Consider the following 22,326-nt stretch of genomic DNA (forward strand, 5'->3'; position numbering starts at 1 on the left):
TTATTAATATAACAATTCTAACATCAGTTTTTATGGACAATTTCCTCACGAAATGAGGTTCTGTTGGAAAACCTTGCTTTGTATTAAAGTGAAGGGAAAATAATGTCGATGCCATCGTAATTTTACACCCCAAAACTTACTCAATCCATGTTTTTCATCAAAAGAATTAGCATTTGTCCTACAGCCTTGGATAATGCAAAACATCTGAACCCAAAGCATTCTTTTTACATTACTTAGAAACATTAGCTGCACTAACTTAAAAAAAATTCAGCTGAAGAAATAAGTCATTTTAAACAACACTACTTAAAAAGAGCAAGTATGCTGCTCCTCTTGGCCCAGCCGCAAAAGTCAATATCAGGAAATGGAAATATCTTTTCTATGTTATCTGGAGGCAGTTTCCATGTATTTTGTGCTTTGAAGTGGCAAAGGGGAACCCGGTTCAAACTCCTGCTGAAACCTGCAGCCACAAGGAGCCGCACAAAGAACCGTTGAACCAAGTTCAACTCAGAAAATCCAAGCTTTGTCAGAACCAAGGCACTTCTTTACTAGAGTATACTATGTGCTGCATAATAAGTAGACAGCTATCGAAATTTAACTGAGCCCTGAGCTGCATTCATAAAACACACATCTTAAGTACGAAGGAATATGCCATGATGTGACTGCATGACAGAGGAAAAAACTAGTGAAGAGTGAAGGAAATTAATCTGAAAAGAAACATGAAATTGGGGAGCAAATGATGCAGAAGATTTATGAGGAGGTTGCCAGGACTCAAAGGATGAAGTTATACGTAGAGGTTAGGCAGCCTGGGATGTTATTCCTTAGAGGATAGGAGACTGAGGGTGATCTTGTTGAGGTGTATAAGATCATTAGGAACATAGTTAGGGTGAAAGCACCTACTCTTTCCCATGATTGGGTAATCAAGAACCAGAGTGCATAGGTTTAAAGTGAGAGGAGAGAGATTTAATAGGAACCTGAGGGGCAACTTCCTCACACAGAGCGTGGTGGGTGTATGAAACAAGCTGCCAGTTGAAGTGGTTGAGGCAGATGCAATAACAACATTTAACGACCAGTTGGACATGTTCATAGACAGGAAATATTTAGAGGGATGTGGAACAAATGTGGGCAAATGAGACAAATGTAGATGGACATCTTGGTCAGCATGGACAAGGTGAGCCAAAGAACATGTTTTCATGGTATATGATTCAATGACTAAGAAGTAACAGAAATCTGTTTGCATGAGCAAGTCAAATTATTAAATCTATTATTAGTTAGGGTGGATATATTATTAAAATATCAATATATGTTATTTTGACCTGATTTTTATTAATTTTTTTGGAAGAGTGTGAGTGCCTTTGGCAATAACTAGCATTTATTACCTAATTGAAAAGGTTGTGGTGAGCAACCTTCTTGGACAGTTATAGTCCTTCTGGTGAGGTTAATCCTTAATAGTTTTGCTTTGGAATTCCAGGATTTAGGTGATGATGAAGAGCAATATTCCTAACAAATCATGGTAGTATTGAAGGAGAACATGCAGTTCAGTTCAGTTTAGTTTATTGTCACGTGTACCAAGGTACAGTGAAATGCTTTTGTTGCGTGCTATGCAGTCAGCAGAAAGACAATACATGATTACAATTGAGCCATTTGCAGTGTATAGATACATGATAACGTTCAGTGCAAGGTAAAGCCAGCAAAGTCCGATCAAGGATAGTCCGAGGGTCACCAAAGAGGTAGATAGTAGTTCAGCTCTGCTCACTGGTTGTGGTAGGATGATTCAGTTGCCTGATAACAGCTGGGAAGAAACTGTCCCTGAATCTGGAGGTGTGCGTTTTCACACTTCTATACCTTTTGCCTGATGGAAGAGGGGAGAAGAGGGAGTGGCCAGGGTGCAACTTGTCCTTGATTATGCTGCTGGCCTTGCTGAGGCAGCGCGAGGTATAAATGGAGTCAATAGATGGGAGGTTGGTTTGTGTGATGGTCTGGGCTGCCTGTACAATTCGCTGCAATTTCTTGTGGTCTTGGATGGAGCTGATCTGAAACCAAGCTGTGATGAATCATGATAAAATGCTTTTGATGGCGCATCTATAGAAGTTGGTGAGAGTTGTAGGATTTTCCCAAGTTGTGGGAACAGTAGCAGAGTTGTATGAACATGCCGAACTTCCTAAGACCTCTAATGGGCCTGTCCCACTTAGGCGATTTTTTTCGGTGACTGCCGGCGACTGTCATAGTTGCAGCAGGTCGGCAAAAAAAAAAATGGCGACTGGAACCCCCCACGACAATGTCTACGACAATGTCTCCAACAACCTACCTCCTAGTCGACGGCAAACTACTGACAACCGGCAACCCATAGGACGTCCACTTACGATCACATCTACGGCAACCTACGTCCACCTGCGACAAGCCGGTACCTGTCGTAGGTGTGACGTAGGAAATTGCCAATGGAATTCACCGAAGTCAGCACCGGCGACAACCTACGTCATCCTGGCGACAGCACTATATCAGGTTATGATCGTCGGCATCAAGCCCACGGGCGCCGACTGTCGCCGAAAAGTTTTGAACATTTCAAAATTCAGCGGTGATCAGAAAAACGGTACGACTCTTTGGGTGACTGAAGAGACCATACAGGCGACATCCCGGCGACAGTCTGAAACCTAGTTTCCATCTAACCGGTAAACTATACAGCACCCCAGGATTTGGGACTTGGTCACCAGTACATTAAAGCAATGGGTGGTACCAATGGACTTTCTTACAAGGGTCTTTGAAGGGGTAGAGAGTAAACATAGAAACCAGAACCGGGCCTCTCTCTTTCACCACCTAGGTACAGATTGGGGAACTAATGATGAATTTTCTTGTAATAATGCTGGAAATACAAGAAAATTCTAATTGCGGCATGCAGGTTTCATATTTATTTTTCCAGTAATTCCATACAATGCTAAAATGAAGTGCAAACACAACTGATTCATTAATATTCTTCAGGGAAGGTAACCCAGCAGTGCTGGTCAATTCATCCAGCATGTGATTAATCAACACCATGGGGGTGATTCTGAGAGATTCTGAGAGATTCTGAGAGTAAAATGAAACCCAGCCAGCTATGTCCACATCCTGAGAATCATATTGAGAGACAACCACAGTAATATCAGCATTCACTACGAGCATGTGGATCATGTTAGAAAAACAGTTTAAGGAATGACAACTTGAAAACTGAAAAAACTTGAAAACTCAGCCAGGCAGTGCTTTTGTTTTGGTTTCCATGGCTTAATGCTATAATAATTGCACACTTGTTATCTGTGAAATTCTGGCACAGAACCAGGTCAACTTCAGACTTGGTTGGTGATTGGAGATGATTATAAAATGAGTGGTGTTGTTGACAGTGAGGAGGATAGTCTTTGATAAAGAATGCTAATGATCAGCTAGTAAATGGGGCAGAGCAATGGCAGATTAAATTAATCCTAACTATTGTTTGATGATGTAATTGGGAGGCCTAACAAGGATAGGATATACAACATTTGGAGAGGGCCGGAGGCACTAACAATTAACATAGTGACCTTGGTGTACTAATCCATAGATCCTTAAAGCAATACAAGTAGAAGGTGTTTGAAAACCATAGATAAAGAAAATGGTGGACTTCATGAGTCACGGAATACAATACACCAGTCATATTGTAAGTTTATATGTAATGGTAAGCAGGCTCAACCAAATACTTCTTTTTAAATGACAGAGTACCTAATCTACCATCTACGAAGGAAGTGCAATCCAGATTACAACCAGCCTCAGGAGCTTGCGTACTGTGTGCAGATGTGGTTGCTACATTATAACAAGTCATGAATGCATTGGAGAGGAGATTTACCGGGATGCTAACTGAGATGGAACTTTCCAGTTGTGAGGAGACTGGTAGGTTGGGTTTGTTTTCCTTGGAGTGGAGGAGACTGAGGGGGGGGACCTGATAAAGATGTACAAAAATATGAAGGGCAAAGATTGGGGGCACAGAGAAACACATTTCCCCTGTACGTAAATGTGCCAAACCAGAGGGTATCAGTTTAAGATGCGTGAAGTACAGAGGGAATCTGAGGATTGCTTTTCTGCAGAGGGTAGTTGCAATCTTGAACACACTGCCCAAGGTGGTGGTCGAGGCAGGTACTCACGACCTTTAAGAATCTGGGTGAAGAATGTGAAGGAAAATCTATAAATTCTGTGACCCGTAAGTACTTAAAATAACAATTAATATTAAAATTTACTGCACAAACTCTTATTTCAAATGAGCAATTGCAGGTAAAATTATATTTGGTCAGAAAAAAGATAGTACAGGATAATAATAAATGCAACAGAAATGTGATACAGTACCTGCCCTGAGAAAGGTGGTCGACTTCCAGTCCAGGATGTTGCAGGGACCTGGTTAGCATTAGACTGGCGTGATATCTGAGCTAAAATTTGACCTGCCGAGGACGTTTGCTGAATGATGTTTCCACCAGGTACCATTGAAGTGCTGAAGAAATATTAAATTAAATTATCAAACAATGAAATACTACAATAATAGCTTTCAATATGCAGCACTTCTAATGCAGGAAAACATTCTACTGTGCTTCACAAGAACAATATCAACCAAAGTGTTGTTCTTACAGGTATCATAATCAGAGACATACAGCGTGGGAACTTCCCCATGCCAACCAAGATGCCCCATCCAAACTAGTCCCACCTGCCTACATTTGCTTTCCTATCCATGTACCTGTCCAAACGTCTATTAAATGCTGTCATAGTACCTGTCTACCAGTAATGCCACTTTCAAGGAACTATGTACCTGTACTCCGAGATCCTTCTGCCTACAACCCTTGCCGAGCCTTGCCATTCACTGTGAAGATCCTGCCCTATTTTGACTTCTAGCAACTTGCACGTATATCTGCACTAAACTCTATTAACTTTCCCTCAGCACACTTTCCGAACTAATCAGAATTTTTTGATAAGCATCTTGATAAGCATCTTACATTCTGATATTGAGGGAGGGAAATTCACAGTTTATGACTCATGGACATGAAGGCACAGCAGAAGAATGGCCATTATGAGTATTGAACAAGTTCAAGTTCAAGTTACAAGTTTACATTTATTGTCACATGCACCAATTGGTACAGTGAAATTTGAGTTGCCATACAGCCAAGATAAGAGTATAGATATTTCACAGGATTATAGAGATGGAAAGGGTCACATAAATGGGGAGGATTAAGGCCATAAAAGTGATTTGAGAACAAGAATAAGAATTTTGAAATACAGTAACTGACAAATCTGGATGCAAAATTACATCAATGGAGATGAATAAACAATGACCACAATGGAGATGAATAAATAAAAACCTTGGTCGAATTGGATTTAAGAAGATTTCGTGATGATTTCTAGTTCAAGGAGGGTTGCTCTTAAGTTCAAGGAGGGTTGCTCTTAAGTTCCAACAAATGATAATTGGATCCTTCTAGCTTTTTGTTAAATGAATAGTTACATGAATTTCCATACAATTTCCTATTAAACTGCTTACATTTTCACCTGAAGATCTAAAATGCAGACATGTTCAATTAAGATCGCAGTACACTTTGTAATTGCAGTTGGGAATACTACTGTCCACATTCATTATAATAGCGTTCAACTAACAATATATTAAGTGCTTGGTGACGTTAAACACATTGTTTTCATGCCTCCCCTTACATGGAAACTTAAATGACATGTAAATAAGAATGAGCTTACTTAGTATATTAATGATTCAAATGGAAATAAAACCCTATAATTGATAATATCCATGAGAGCTGCCTCTTCTGTGCAATTATAAATGGAAAAAGCTATGCCAGAAGCTGGCCCTTCACAGTTCAAATGCATCAGGTAAGTAAATCTATCATGAACTAATACCTAATACTCAATTTGTCATTATCATTGTTAAATAAATTATTGGTATGGTGTTTTTAAGACATGCAGATACTAAGACAGCATGTCTGGAAATAAAAATAATTGATGATTAGCCAACCATTATTGGCCATTGATAGTATCTGGAGAATGGACCCATTGCTGCCAAGACACTTTCCTTTCCCATGTCCAAGCTATCCTATAGAATACAATGGCCATGAGGCGAGGTACACATAAGTAAACCACAAGTGGTAAAGCTTGTGAACTTCTTTATATTTGAGATCCTAAGTATATTGCATCAACATTCCCTGGACTCACCGACATGAGGTTGTTTTTCTCTGAAAAGAGATTGAGAAGGGTCTGGATCGGCACTGCTTAGAGCTGATCTAATTAAATTGTATAAAATTCATAAAGGCTTCCTGTATAGGTGGTAGGAGGTGGTCTTCTCTGTCCTGGGGAGTCTAGAGCTAGAGTCGATGAACACTGACTATTTAAGTCTAAGTTTGAGATGCTCTACTTCAGAAGGCCATAGATGTTCAGCTGTTGAATCGATTCAAGACAAAAATGAATAGGTTTTTGGATCTAAGAGGATTAAAGGATATGGGGAAGTACAGAATGATGGCAACAAGGAAGAGGCTCATATTGATTGATAGGATCAAAACTCTTATGTATTATTGTTTCTATATGAATATTCCATAGTGAGCAAATAAAAACAAAACTCCCGGTGGAGCAGTTTGAATTTGTTGGGTTTAATCAAAATGTGCTTTTCGGTATGAAAATAGTGGCCAAATCAATGGCTCAAGATCTAAACATTACACCTTCCTTGCTGAAGTTGCAGAAAGTTTCAAAAATTCCTTGCAGAATGTTTCAAATTAGTGTTTTTATAGGAATAGGTACAACTGGGCAAAGGCAGGCAGTTTTACAGGCAATTTGATTGTCATTGCTCTGGTTTCCAATAATAAAAATATGACAACATAGAAAGTGGCCATTCAGCCTATAGTTGTCATGCCAGGTGACAAAGTGCTATTCAGACAATGTTGTCGAGCAACTGGTAAATATCTTTGTAAACAGGCACAAAATGCTGGAGTAACTCAGCTGGTCGCAGCATCTCTGGAGAAAAGGAATAGGTGACATTTCGGGACGAAACCTTTCTTCAACCCCAAAACGTCACCTATTCCTTTTCTCCTGAGATGCTGCCTGACCCGCTGAGTTACTCCAGCATTTTGGGTCTATCTTCGATGTAAACCAGCATCTGCTGTTCCTTCCTACACACAATATCTTTGTCTTGCCTCTCCAAGTATAAATCTAGGCACCTTTTAAAGGGTTTCTGCATCTACTACCTTTCCAGGCAGTAGGTTCACACCCCTACTACTCTCCAGGTGAAATGACTTTTTCATCTTCTCCCTAATCCTTCTATCAATTTTTCATAAATAACACACAATATATAGTTTACCTGAATGTTTGTCCTGCACGTCCTGGCTGGAATGAACTTCCTTGTGAGTAGATCTGTTGGCTTCCTGCAGCTGACGGTGATGACATTGGCTTTTTTTCACCTATTTAAAAAAGATCAATAATACTTTGAATTACAGGAAATTTACAGCTTGGAAGGATGCCATTCAGCCAATCAATTCCATAACATTTATGTGAAAGAATAATCCAGTTAGTTTCACTACCCTGCCATCTCTTTATGGAAATTAATCAGGTTTAATTAACTGTGGACTTTTCTGACATATGACAATGGAACAGAAATGTGAAGAATCCTGTCTACCAGCTGAATTTAACTTGCACCGATTCACATTATGCCTGTATGCTCAAAGGGGATTGTGATCATTGCCTACACTATTGTTAGAAGTACAGCTCCATTTGGGAACATTCACCAGTCTCAGTAAACAATAACATTAGTTGTTAGAAGCACCATTGGAAAACTTAATTAAAGAGGTTAAAATCCAAGAGAGAGATATTGAATGCTCTTGGGCCCAGAAAGCTCTCTGGTTATAGAGCACCTCCATATTTGGTAATTGTTTTCTCCTGTTCTCCTGTATAATAGTCAGTCTAGAGTGCGAGCTTGGAGGAGGTATATGCACAAAGTTTAGATTCAAGGTCAATAAACCATGATTATTTTTTCCATACATTGAGTCCACTGGAATATGTTAGCATCCCTTATAGAAACACATTGCATAATGGTGATGAGACTGTCTGGAATCATGTGGGTGAGATTGACCTTTTGGTTCCCCTTAATGGTGTACTCGCATTAAGCACAAACCCAGCACCAGGTTTGGTGGGGCTCCTGGGGCTTTGAAGTTTCAGTACTCTAAGTGGGGTAACAAACATGCCTGTATCCCCAGGGTGATGCTGGAGTAGTACAGACTGAATGCAACAACCAGCCCCACAGGAGCCTGCCCTGGTGCAATTCTTGCACAGGAGGGATAAGAAGCAACCTTAGTTCATCGGAGTAAAGAAGTTTGTAATTAATGCAATGGTTTCTGTAACATGGGAATTGTGTTCAAAAATATAGTATTGGGTTTCAGTGGGTCGAGTAACCCCTGAAATTTTGGGGAACTTTTTATACTAAAGAGATCTGAAGATGAGATAACCACAACATTTTACATTAGAAAGTTGGGAGCATTCAATTAGGAATCTTCCCTTTACCTTCTGAGCACACAGCATATTGAGCGCATAGAGGTTTTTTAGATCAAATTTAAAAGTAAGATATCAGAATTGAATGAAAGTGGAATTCAATTGCTGAATTAAAGTAATTGCTGAAATACTCTAAGCAATCCAAGAGATGCAAGTGATCCTTTTAACTGTACTTGGACCAGAGCCAGATAGCACACTGACCAATTTACGCATACCAGAATGAGCAACAGATGCATCTTTGGACGAGATGTTAAGGAAGTTAAAGGATCCAGCCTTCAAAGACAACTAAAAACTATGTTTAGAACACAAAATTAGAAGTATCACAAATTTATCAATGATTGTATCATGGCATTGAGGTCCTTTCATTACATTTTATCTTCCAAAAATTCCTATGGAGAGATCTAAGAGGAATGTTTTGTGGATTAATGGATGAAAATATTTTCTCCACTACTGAATATGCTTGACCAAGGATATGGCAATATTCAAAGCAATTAAGTCGGTTCTTCTCAAATGGTTCATGCTGTACATAGCGTTATGGTACAGAGCAGATTGCTGCATTTAAACAGAGATGGAAAAGATTATCTGCTCAGACAACCCACTTACAGGAGATGCAATGGCAATGTAATGGGCCTGTCCCACTTAGGCGATTTTTCAGCGGACTGCCGGTGACTGTCAAGTTGCCGGCAGCCGCTTGAAAAACCGGCAACTGGAACGGCGACTGTCAGAGTGGAACACACACAAACACATCGCTTCTTTCACCAGGAAGGTTGGCGCTTTAAAAAAATACGGCTAAAGCACAGTGTACGGTATGTCCTTTAAAAGTGGGGTGGAAAAGGGGGGAGAAGGAATGAAGACAAATTTTAAAAAGCCAGAGATACGCGGCTGTGAAGCTCGGCAGACATTTAACATTACCGGTCGGTTATCCTTGGTTCTGAAAACTACTGCTTACCTTTTATTTATCCCAATGAGCCAATAAAATTCACTGGTCAGCACCGGCTACAACCTACGAGAACCTTCGACCTCCTGGCAACTCATTACGACCTCCTGGCGACCCACCTATGGTTCGAGAATTCTCGCTATTCTCCATGGCGGCTGCATTCTAGTCGCCGCTAATTATTCAACATGTTGAAAAATTCACGGTGACCATAATGCGGCCGTGACTAGTTCCCAGAATGCGGGAACTCCTCACGGCCATGAAGGCGACTCCCGTCAAACACCTGCGAACATGTGGCGACCATGTGGTGACTGCATAGTCTCCTGCAGTCGCCTAAGTGGGACAGGCCTATAAGGATCATAGTACAGCAGCTTGCAGTAACAACATAAACTGAAGTTGAGGTCACTGTGTGAGGATGCACTGGAGTGAAGAAGAAACAGTTGTTGCCAAGACATAGCTTTTGATCAATAACAAGCATGTTGAGATGAAGAAATATAGTGACACTACTTATTGTAGCAGTGAAATGGAACAAGTTTCAAGGTTGAACGATTAGCTACAGCAATTGAAGTTGGACTGGGAAAATAAATTTAGTTTGAAGAAAGCAAAGTCACCCAGTTAAATAAATAGGAATACATGACAAAACACTCCTAATATGCTGTTTGAGGCCATAAGCTGCAACTCCACATTAAATCTGGTTGGCAATCTCTTCATCACCAGTCATGACGAGTTCCCTATGCACCAAAAGAGCAGATCAGACAGAGAATTGAGAAGCACAAAATTTTGGTAACACTTTTCATAGTGATTGGATCAAAATACAATGAAGCTAAAAGTCTTGATCAATTAAGGTGAGGATAATAGATAAAACCCACTAGTAAAATATAGTGAGCTGACTGGAACAAAGGTATTTACAAAATTAGATTAGTCTCATATGTGTGAATAATTATATGCCATCAAGAGAATCAATAATATTTATCCATCAATAAGCATAAGAGACTATAAAAACAAACTTACATGTGGTATTAACTTGTTCCCTAAACACTTCCAGGCCACAATGGATAAAATTTGAAAAGAATTGTTTAAATCTCGGGATGATATTCTGATTATTACATGTACTTAAGTATAATAATTTCTTGTCAACATCTTCTACTAAAAAAGAATAAATTCTGCAGAGGTAATGAAGCAATTATAGAGTGATTATGTGAAACTAAACAGAAATTCACAATGTGAAGTAGTTGATCTTGGCTTATGAGCAGATGCACGTGGTTTGCAGCCGACACAAAACACATTATAAAGGTGCTGAAGCCTGTAAATATACCTGGACTGGGTTCATATTTGGAAACATATTATACCCATACTTTCTACTAAAGTTGACAACAGTATTCTTGTTCCTTTGGTACCGACAGAAGCAGGATGCCCTAAGGACCTAGGGCTACGAGCACAACGTGCTTACAACAAATGTTAAATACCAGAAGGTTAACAAAGTTCTTCTTGTTCATTAGAATACCTTCTGTGAATTAAGGTGAGTGTCCGATGCTTCATACTCTGACCATGGGGCAGTTCAGATTCAGATTCAGATTCAATTTTAATTGTCATTGTCAGTGTACAGTACAGAGACAACGAAATGCATTAGACAACGAAATGTTGTCTAATGCCAGTTATCAGCCATGTGATGTCTGGCGGTCAGGAATTTTTTTTTTAACTTTTCTACTTAATGAAAATGAACAGATTAATAACCTAGAAGGAAGTTTTTGATGTTATATCAGTTGTCAAGAAGTCGGTGAATTCCATCTTGGAAGCACATTGATAGCCATTATTGTCAATTTTGGGCCCAAAATTCATAATTGCATCATTGGCAGCACCAAGAGCACACATCAATGGGCCATCCTTTTGTCTCAGCATGCCAAAAAATAGAACACTAGACATTGGAGGTGAATACAGTGGCAAATACATTGTTAAGATTACCTCACCAATGCTCAAAGTACTATTTGTATCCAAACACATGTGAGTAATGAATGTCTGATGACAGTTTTGGAAACTGCACAGCAAGCATGGAAATACTGGATGGGCATCATGCCTACAAACACACTTCCAGAAGCTGGTCGGAGTTGGGAAAATGGACAGATGAAGGGCCAAGGCTGTTTCATATCTGCCAAAATGAGTTGTCATGATACCAAGGGTGTTAAAAATGGGGCTTGTGTGTGGTATTACTGGATATTTTAAAACCTAGGATAAATACAGCATATACTGGGATAGAAGCAATGAAGGCTATTGCTCGATTTTTTGTAGACAGCCAGGTTTGGAATGATATCTCTAAGAGCTGACGTTAATATACTGCCAGAAGTGGACAGCATTACAATCAGTGGAGCATTCTTCAGTTGCAGGGGCTACAGCTATAGAATGCACAATGAGCCCAGCATCTGGTCAAATAGCAGGTGGCAGTGTGTCTCTGGGGAAGGGATTGCTTATCATGGCCATTTAGACAAGTTCAGAAACTAGACTGTTACTTTTGACAATGGCTCGACCTGTGAGAAGATATATCAGGTCTTTTAATCCGGTGTCGAGTCTGAACCTTAGGTTTGTTTCACATTTGTACATTACCTTTGTGAGCAATACTTAGTTTACTGAAAAAACAAGTTTTTTTTAAACTAGTGAAGCAAGTACTGTATTTACATATGTGGGCACACTGAGCTCCTATTGGATAATGGTGTCCTGTACCAGAGTAAAATTTATGTAGTTTATATGTTAATAAATCATTGAATCCCCTTGCACAAATTAGCATAGAGGTCAAAGAAGCAGCATCAATGACAGTATGTTCTCATGGAGGTTTATGCCAGGAGAAATGCCCCAAGGACCTGAACAGAAAGTTGGTTTAATGACCTGACATCAGGAGGGTTCAGCAAACACACAAACAAATCCCATCTCCTAATAACTGCGCCACTACACTCTGTTTTCATGAGAAGATGGTGGACAACAGCTGCCAGCAACAACATGATGGAACCCTTCAAAAGATGGAACCAGGACCAAGCATAGAAGATCATTGGTCTTGTTCTTCCCTACTCCTTCCTTAACAATCATGTTTTTTCAGAGTTGCACTCCTTCCCACACTGGCACTGAACACAGCCAAGAGGTTGAGTTTGTCTCACTTTGGGATGTGCGTCAGGAATTTTCTAAGGCTTGAGTTGGACTTGTTGGGGTCTGCACAGATGACCTTAGCTCTATGTTCATGAACTGGAGGATGATAAGGAGTTCACTAGTTCTACAGGGGTGCGACACTGAAATGCTAGACTTCCTCATTTTTGATGGAGAAACTCACTCCACAAAGATGCCATTCTTCTTCCATTTGATTCTCCCAGAAGAAGTGCATCCACATCCTTGCTCTTTAAACCATCCTGGCTCACCCAGTGTGTTGTTGTTGATGTCAATGTTCCTGAGCTATGAGAGCAGGGTAATGCCACTCAGGACTGTCACTGCTGGGACTATTCACAAGGATCCTAACATTCCAAGTCCTGAACATCACATTGTGGAGTGGAAGCTGCCCATGTGTGGCTTCTTTTAATAAGAGCTGGCTGTTGCATGCCAGCTGGCACCAGGATTTCACAGAGCAAGGTCTTGATTTAATTGCAAGTGGGGCAAACATGAACGGAGATCAGGCCCTGCTGCATGGGTGTGAATACTCGCAGGTAAAGGTGGTGCAAATGTCACCTTGCATGTACATACTCATTTGCTTGCAGCTGCACAGGCATACTCTGTGGGCTCAGGCACAGCAGCCTTGCCCATCGTATCCTTCTCACCCAGTCACCAACCTAAACCCAACTGCACACTGGGTCCTCATTCCTATAACTTCGTTTTGTAGGCACACATTGCAATTGGAAGCCGACATGAATGCCAATTTTGCTAGATCCATGTAGTGTTTTCAATCTTCTTCAATGTATGTGGAGCTGCACTTATAGAGATATGAAAGGAAATAAAATATCAAATGAAAGACACTCAGCTAATCTAAGTACTATGCAACAATAATGAAGAGATAGAAATGTTTTCTAACCATTAAGTGTGCAGCAACAAAAGGTGTACAATGGTGCACGTTAAGTTACAAAATATTATTTTTAACAGCAAGTGAAAATGAAGGTTTACTTTAGCTTTTAATACAAGAATTTTTTAAGGGTAAATACAGAATATTAATTATGCAGTAGAGCACTGGTATTAACACAGTAATATTTATGTTGTGTGTTATGTTGGCATGACTATGAATGTGTGCTTTATAAATGCAAGACTGATTCCACATGTAAAGGCAGGATGCAGTGAGGAATATATATTCAGACGCCAAAGCTTGAGAATCTAAGAAAGTGTATAAATGCAAAAAATATGTATTCAGAATTTTACTTCATATTAATAGGGGAAAGTAGCACATCAAAGGAAAATACTGAATTGGGAGTTTGACATTATAAAGTATTTCTATGTTACTATCATGTGTCTATTTGGGCAGAGATTTGGGTGGACAGTGCAAGAATAGCAATTCAAATAGGTTTGAATACAACATAGCTACCAGTGGGATTAGATGAGCCCATTTGCTTATGGAGAGAGTCCTACAGAAGCCTACTGATTCTCCTGCCACCCACCCACCCAAAAGGTAGCCAAAGAATCTACCAGCACATCTTTGGTATGTAAGGAAACCAAAATACCTGATGGAAACCTACAAGACCCCAGGGAAGACATGCACACTCCATACAGCCAGCTTCCACGATCAGTGATAGGGAAGGTGCTAGAATCTAAAAAAAGTAGGGTATTTATTCAATGGTGATACATTGGGTAATGTTCTTGTTCAAAGGGAGTTAAGCACCATGTATACGTCACGGAAAGCCAACATCCAGATGCAGCAAGCAACAGGGAAGGAAATTTGCTGTTTTTACAAGCAGATATGAGTGCAGGATCAAAGATATCATATTGCAATTACATAGGGCTTTGTTGAGACCATGTCTGGAGTACTGTGTATAGTTTTGACATATTTTCTTATACAGACATGTACTTGTCACAGAGGGAGTGAAGCACTAGAATACTTCTAGAGAAGGGATATTTCAAAAGACATTTGGATAGATATATGGATAGACAGGTTTAGAGGGCTATGGGTTAAATGCAGGCAAATAGGACTTGCTCAGGATACCAACTTGGTTTAACATGGACAAGGTGTGCCGAAGAGAAGGTTTCTATGATGTATAGCTCTATAACTCTATGGGAGGTTTGCTGAGAACTCGAGATCGAGTAGATTACTCCTGTATTTTGGGGAGTTTAGAAGAACAAAACAAGATCACTTTGATATTATACAATTCATATAGGGCTTGGCACACTGGATGTGTTCCTGACTGAGGACTCTAGATGGTCTAGCTTCGTGCAATCAAATGGCCTACTTCTGCTCGTTCTCTCTCTCTCGCTCTCTCTTTTTCACCCCCCCCCCCCCCCCTCCTTCATCAGAGCCAACCGTCTCCCTTTTCCATTTTGCATATCTCACCAAGAAAGTATGGTAAATGCCCTGGAATAATTTATTATCCAATCTTTCTGACCACACTAAGACAGCTTAGATTGGGCCCATTATTATTTCTAAGTTTCTAACTTTTTAAGTTTCATTTTGGTTCAGTTAAAAAGCCTTTAACTTTGTATTTTTCTTATTTTTCCCTACACAGACTCAAAGTGGAAATAGGCTTACATTTGTAACCACCACAATTGCTTGCACTTTCTCCATAATGGTGCCATTGCTCCGATGAGTAGAAACTGTGCCCTGGAAACAGGCAGGCTACAGGCCTTTTGGAACAGCCTTTGTCCACGGCTACAAACCTGCTGGAGACAATGGGCAGGGGAGCCTCTGGGCAATCACAGGACCACGGAGTGTAAACTGTGGCCCATTCCTGATCAAAGACATGCCATCAAATCAACCCAGCTAATCTCAAATATCATCCTGCACCTTCAATAAGTTTGTTTTAGTTTTAGTTTTGGAAATACGGAAAATAGAAGCATGAAAACAGGCCTTTCAGCCCACCGAGTGCATGCTGACCAACAATCGCCCGTACACAAAGTTCTATCCTACATGCTTTTACAGAGGAAAACGGAGCACCCGGAGAAAATTCACGTGGTCACAGGGAGAATGTACAAACACCCTACAGACAGCACACGTAATCAGGATCGAACCCGGGTCACTGGTGTTTTAAGGCAGAAACACTACCACTCCGCCACTGTGCTGCCCTAATTCAATAGTTTTTTTTTGTTCTTTTACTTTTAGTATACTTTTTTACACAAAAAGTATACTAAACCATGATCTTAGTCATTGCATGCCAGTTTCTCCTTAATTTTCCATTTTCCTGAAAGTAAACTTAGTTATATTATTTTCTCTTTGCCAGTGCAGAAACTAAGCTGCCGTTTATAGCTGCCCTGCTCTCTTCGTTCCGGATCTGGCTACACCACACTGTACTCCACATAGTAAAAGATTGGCTTCCAGTCCCATCTCTGTTTTGCTCCCCTCATTTGAGGATAAAATCACATTCCACAAGCAGATAAAAATAAAAGTGTAATAAGGATTTTTGATGATCTGAGTCTACACCATCTCACTCTGGCAAAGACTAGGAAAATGCAATGCAGACAAAATGTAGAAGTAAATTAATCAAAATGTCAAAAAACGGATAATTGAACCAAATTGGCAACAGAACCATATTCTCATTGCCATACTCTCTAAATGTTTGGGTTTAGAAGCATTTTCTCTGCAGTCTTCCTGAAATCTGGCTTCAGCCTTCAGCAAAACAGAGCAGTGGAAAACAGAGTGGAAAACAGCTAGAATTCCTGCTCCTTGGCTCACAACCAAACAAGGTCTGATGGAAATCCAGAGGCTCTATGAAGACAGTTATGGCATAAATACTGTCTTGTGCATTTGCCAACCTACACAATAAATATTATAAGTCGCTAACAGTTCACCATTAAGCTGTTTAGCAAGCACTGTCAACAGACATTTAATATGGGTGCACAGACTGAATAAAATTGCCTTTTGCTGAATTTTCAAGATTCCTATCAGCTAGAAAAAATTACAACAGACATTTATCTATCCACAGCAGAGATGCTGAGATACCTTGGGCTCCAACCAAGAACAAGCGAACTGGCACTAATGCTAATAGTTTCACTGCCTAGTAAGCAAAATAAGGACAGGAAAGATTTATTTCAGAGAGATTCATTATTTGAGAATTAAACTAAGGTCTCAATTTACAACTAGGAACATTCTGTATATATGTGTATTGGTGCATTTGAAGTAAGGCATTAACTGCAATTGCAATTATTATCAAAGTTCTCTCCAGCAACCATTTACTTTCAAGTTGAACTGGGTCTCAAATTTAACTCTCTGACTAAAGGCAGCCTGGAAAATAACATGCCTCACAATGAGTTAACGGCAGTCGATATGACAAAACTAACCCTACAAACTCCTGTCATTTATATGATGGTCTAATGTATGAAATGTAGTGGAAGCCCCGAATGCAACACAATTCCCAGAGGGAAACTGAACATCTAGAACTTGTAAGCATTAAAAGGGTATTAGGTGTGTTAGCGGGTTAGAAGTGCATAAATCCCGAAATGTTGCCTATCTCTGGCTTCTAGGAGGCCAGTGGGAAGTTGGTGGGAGTCCAAAAAGATTTTTAAATCTTCTCTGTCCCCAGGTGAGGAGCCAGATGACTGTTGGACACCCAACATGGTACCATTATTCAAGAAGGGCAGCAGGGATAAAGCCGGTGACTACAGACCTTTGTATCTAAAATCAATAGTAGGGAAATTATTGGAAAAAATGTCTTAAGATACACGATTGATTACAGCCAACCATGTCATCTCTGGCTGCCCACTCTACCACCCACCAAATGGAGCTCAAGGCCTGGCAGACATTGACGCAGAGACAACAACCTGGCTGTTCAACACCCGGCTTGAGACTAATTATTCCTTTGGTTTATGCTTCATTCGCAAGAAGAAGATTGACTAATCTCTGCCTTTTAAATGTAATCAAAGTCAGCAAGCACGGATTTGTTGAGGAGAGATCGCATCTGGCCAATTTGATTGTATTTTTTGTGGATACAAAACATGGTTATGAAGGAGCACAGTTGATGTAGTCTACATTATATCAGTAAGACCTTTAATAAAGTCCTACAGCGGCAAATATTCTGAAGGTTAAAGGTCCATGGGATCCATGGCATGTTGGCAAATAGAATTCAAAATTGGTCTGGTGCGAGAAGGTAAAGGATAATTATGGAGGGTTGCTTTTGTGCATGGAAGCCTGTGCCCAACGATGTGCCACTGATGGCGCGGTAGGTGCGTTTGATGGTTGTGCATCGATGGTTGTTGGTGTTTGGACCTCCAGTGGGATAGGAGACTTGTCGATAGGATTTTAGTACCACAGTCTTAGAGTTGACCTGGTTGACATTCCCGGTTATGATGAACAAGACCTCGGGGGACATTGTTTCAAGGTTATTGCTAGCATACAGCATAGCGGTGTAAACGATAGGACGTGGGTACATGTGTATCTGAGGATGTTGGGAGTGGGTGCCGGCATTCCACTCGTCTTTTGTTCAAAATGAGCATAGAATGCATTAAGCTGGGCAAGGAACAATGCGACCAATAGACAATAGGTGCAGGAGTAGGCCATTCGGCCCTTCGAGTCAGCACCGCCATTCAATGTGATCATGGCTGATCATCCCCAATCAGTACCCCGTACCTGCCTTCTCCCCATATCCCCTGACTGCTATTTTTAAGAGCCTATCTAGCTCTCTCTTGAAAGCATCCAGAGAACCTGCCTCCACCGCCCTCTGAGGCAGAGAATTCCACAGACTCACCACTCTCTGTGAGAAAAAGTGTTTCCTCGTCTCCATTCTAAATGGCTTACTCCTTATTCTTAAACTGTGGCCCCTAGTTCCGGACTCCCCCAACATCGGAAACACGTTTCCTGCCTCTAGCGTGTCCAAACTGTTAACAATCTTATATGTTTCAATGAGATACCCTCTCATCCTTCTAAACTCCAGAGTGTACAAACCTTGCTGCTCCATTCTCTCAGCATATGACAGTCCCGCCATCCCGTAACCTTGTAAACCTACGCTGCACTCCCTCAATAGCAAGAATGTCCTTCCTCAAATTAGGGGACCGAAACTGTACACAATACTCCAGGTGTGGTCTCACTAGGGCTCTGTAGAACTGCAAAAGGACCTCTTTGCTCCTATATTCGATTCCTCGTGTTATAAAGGCCAATAAGCCATTCGCTTTCTTCACTGCCTGCTGTACCTGCATGCTTACTTTCATAGACTGATGTACAAGGACCCCCAGATCCCGTTGTACTTCCCCTTTTCCCAACTTGATGCCATTTAGATAGTAATCTGCCTTCCTGTTTTTGCTACCAAAGTGGATAACCTCACATTTATCCGCATTAAACTTCATCTGCCATGCATCTGCCCACTCCCCCAACCTGTCCAAATGATTCTGCCCAACTTCACTTTGTATCCCATCATACCATTCAAGCCTTGCCACAATCGACTAGTGTCTGTGTGGGTATTCTGGGTCTCGTGGCATAATTACATGTATATGTGCCTATTCAAAAGCCTCCTAAACGCCATTCTCCGCTACTCTGTGTCAAAAAACTTGCCTCACATATCTCTTTTAAACTTTCCCTCTTTTCACTATTAATCTATGCCCTCTAACATTTGACATTTTCACTCTCAGATAAAGATTGCCTCTCATGATTTTATAATCTTCTATCAGGTCTCCCCTCAGTCTCCAATTTATCCAACCCCTCCTGATAATCAGTCAGTATCTTGATAACCTCTTCTGCTCTGTCTTCAAAAGTATCCATATCCTTCCTCTGGTGGAATTCTCAATATCCTTGTGGATCAGCCACATCGACACTGTATCCACAAGGGCAGGTCATGACTTTGTAACCTGGGGTAAATGAAGCACCTCCTCACACCTCCAAACATTTTCCCCATCTACAAGGCACAAGTCTAGGAAGGAACACCCTCCACTAGACAAGTGTTGGTCTAAATCATGGTAATCCCTACCCAACAGCACTGTGCAAGGAGTTTTACCAGAGACTGTTGCTGTTCAAAGAGGGGACTCATCATCACATTCTCAAGGGAAGTTAATAATGGATAATAAACACACATATCACATCAATCAGGACTGAAAGAATATAATAAATCAGACAATAGATCCTGAACGTGACAAAACTGGAACCGAAGCTGCACAGCCTGTATACAAGTCAGGAAATACTGAGCCAAAGGGCAGCGAACCCTTTAAACCTGAAAACAAAGGAAGTACTGCAATGATGAAAGTCACAGGAATCTTTTAGGAAACAGGTTTGTCGAGAATTATGTTGTAGATGACCTTTTTAAATAACTGGTACCTGCCAATTACGTCAATCGCATGGTTCCTATGTGGTGTAACTCAGCAGGACAGGCAGCATCTCTGGAGAGAAGGAATGGGTGACGTTTTGAGACACTTCTTCAGACTGAGAGTCGGGGGAGAGGGGGACTAGAGATGTGGAAGGGGAAAGTGTGAAAATGACAGATCAAAGCAGACGATGTTCAAGGAAATGTAGAATGGTTCATTGTTAGCTGAGGGGAAGATGATGAGGCAGTAAAATCAGTAAAATTAATCAGGAGGACAGTGAAACTAGTTGTACAACCAAGGGTGATGGAGGGGCAGAGAGAGGGAATGCAAGGGTTACTTGAAGTTAGAGAAATCAATATTCATACTGTGTCCTATGTGGCGTGAAGATTACTAGTATTACATACCTTCAGCAGTAGAAAGCAGCAATGGGAAAAAACACTATGAAGCCTAAAGCAGAGTATTTCTGCAAATTGTCAGGAACAATCCTCATAATGAATACCAATCTCCAGTGCTTGGAATGAATAATATGAGGCTCACTTGATTACATCATACAAATTTTGACACATTAAAGGCTGGAAAGACAATTTTACAGACAGTTGTATTGATACAAGCCAACATCTACATCTAAACGAGTTTGGTTTAGTTTAATGTGATAAAGGACTCCAACTGAAATATTTGATTGTCTTCTTATTCCAACTGTGACTAACTAATCGTGTAACTCCAGTTTTCAATCTTTACCATTTGTATCCCAGTGAGCTAAAAACCTTCATTTTTCACACAGCAATTATAAACAAGTATTGACTAACCCTTTCAGCTTTTTTTTTTTAAAGACATTTTTAATTCACATCTGGCATAGCACCCAAACTGGAAGATTGAGAACCATCTAGATATCTACCTTTAGGGCAATTTAACATTTATTTATAGTGATAATCCTTCTCACCGTGGTGGTGGTGGTACAGGAATGAAATTATGTGGACTGTGATGGAAGGAGAGCTCAGAGCAGTTGAAAGTCTTCCTGCTATTCTTTTGTTGTCAACTGGCTTATGGCAGCATGGAAGTCAGGGTGTTTTGGAGGAGTTGAGGAAGGGGGTGGAAGGATGGCTGGCCCTTCATCTGCTTCCCTGATTGCAGCTTTTAGTTTAGAGATACATCGCAGAAACAGGCCCTTTGGTTCACTGAGTCCACACCAATCAGTAATCCACGTACATTAACACTTATCTATACACATTAGGGACAATTTATACAATTTTTACCAGGCCAATTAGCTTACAAACCTGTACGTCTTTGGAGTGTGGGAAGAAACCGGAGCACCAGGACAAAACCCACGCGGTCACAGGGAGAATGTACAAACTCCATACAGACAACACCCCGTAATCAGGATCGAACCCGAGTCCCTGGCGCTGTAAGGCAACAACTCTTCCGCTGCGCAATCGTGCCGCCCCATATGTCGATACACAACTGATAGCCATGTCGCCAAGATCGAAACAGTTTTCACTTAGGGCTCGTTAAATGAAAGCGCTTTGAGATACCAGGTCATTTGAAATCGAGCCCAATATCCAGCAGATACAATTGAACATTCAGTCTTGGATGAATTTAACCTCAAAGTCTGACAAATGAATGGACAATGAACCACTTAATCGCCTAGTGTTAACTTATTATTTCAGAACAAGACACAGAAAATTAACTGATTTGAAAAACTATAGCCCATTAATATAATTAATGACCCATAGTTATTTGCTACACTTTGAATAGTCATTTCTAACTTTCTACTTTACATGTGACTACTGTAATCATAAAGTCCACAGCTTAGTATTTGGTCATGAATGCATTAGTTCTGACCAAATTAAATAAACTGTCAATTAAGTGCTATTTAACATAATTTCTGACTTTTTGATGAATAAATTCTATATAAAAAATAAATAATAGGCTGGGGTAGACCAGATTTCTTGACATGGTATCACTGCTGATTAAAAAGATGCATGGCTCAAATGCCAGCCTATTTCCTTTGCAATTTCCTTATTAACTAATTCTAATGTGTCCCTAAATGGCAATATACCTAGAAAGTAGGATATGGATAACCAGGAAGCTCATATCTGACAGAACAAAGCCGGAAAAATTAGAGTGCAGCCAAAAAGGGAAATCTGGCAAGCAAATAAAGGGAAAATATATTGCCGAAAAAAGCAAACAAAATCTATGCATGTCCATAAGGAGTAAGAAGATAACCAGGGAAAGAGTTATTTGAAATATCAAGAAGGTTACTATTGGTGTGAATAGTTTAGATCTGTCTACATTAAAATGAGTGATGGTGACTATATTGTATTCAAAGAAACTGTGAGGAATATAAGATGAGATAAACATAGTAAAAGAGAAAGTATTAAGAGATTAGCATTTATAACCAAACTTGCCGAGATGAAAATTAAAGCACTTTGAGATACCAGATCATTTGAAATCGATCCTAATATCCAGATTGAGCTTTCAGTCTTGGATCAGCA

At 40.3% G+C, this 22,326-nt stretch overlaps 1 protein-coding gene across 4 annotated transcripts in view; it reads right to left on the reverse strand.

The window, feature by feature from the left end:
- arnt2 (aryl hydrocarbon receptor nuclear translocator 2) overlaps positions 1 to 22,326 on the reverse strand; it is a 143,590-nt gene that overhangs the window by 30,967 nt on the left and 90,297 nt on the right. For all 4 annotated transcript variants that reach the window (XM_033050488.1, XM_033050487.1, XM_033050490.1 and 1 more), the window contains 2 exons: positions 7,328 to 7,427; positions 4,339 to 4,480 (listed from right to left, as the gene is read on the reverse strand). In XM_033050488.1, the coding sequence (XP_032906379.1) occupies positions 4,339 to 4,480; positions 7,328 to 7,427 (242 nt within the window). The remainder of the gene's footprint in view (positions 1 to 4,338; positions 4,481 to 7,327; positions 7,428 to 22,326) is intronic.

The sequence above is a fragment of the Amblyraja radiata genome, chromosome 34, assembly GCF_010909765.2.
Source record: "Amblyraja radiata isolate CabotCenter1 chromosome 34, sAmbRad1.1.pri, whole genome shotgun sequence".
Taxonomy (NCBI): Eukaryota; Metazoa; Chordata; class Chondrichthyes; order Rajiformes; family Rajidae; genus Amblyraja; species Amblyraja radiata.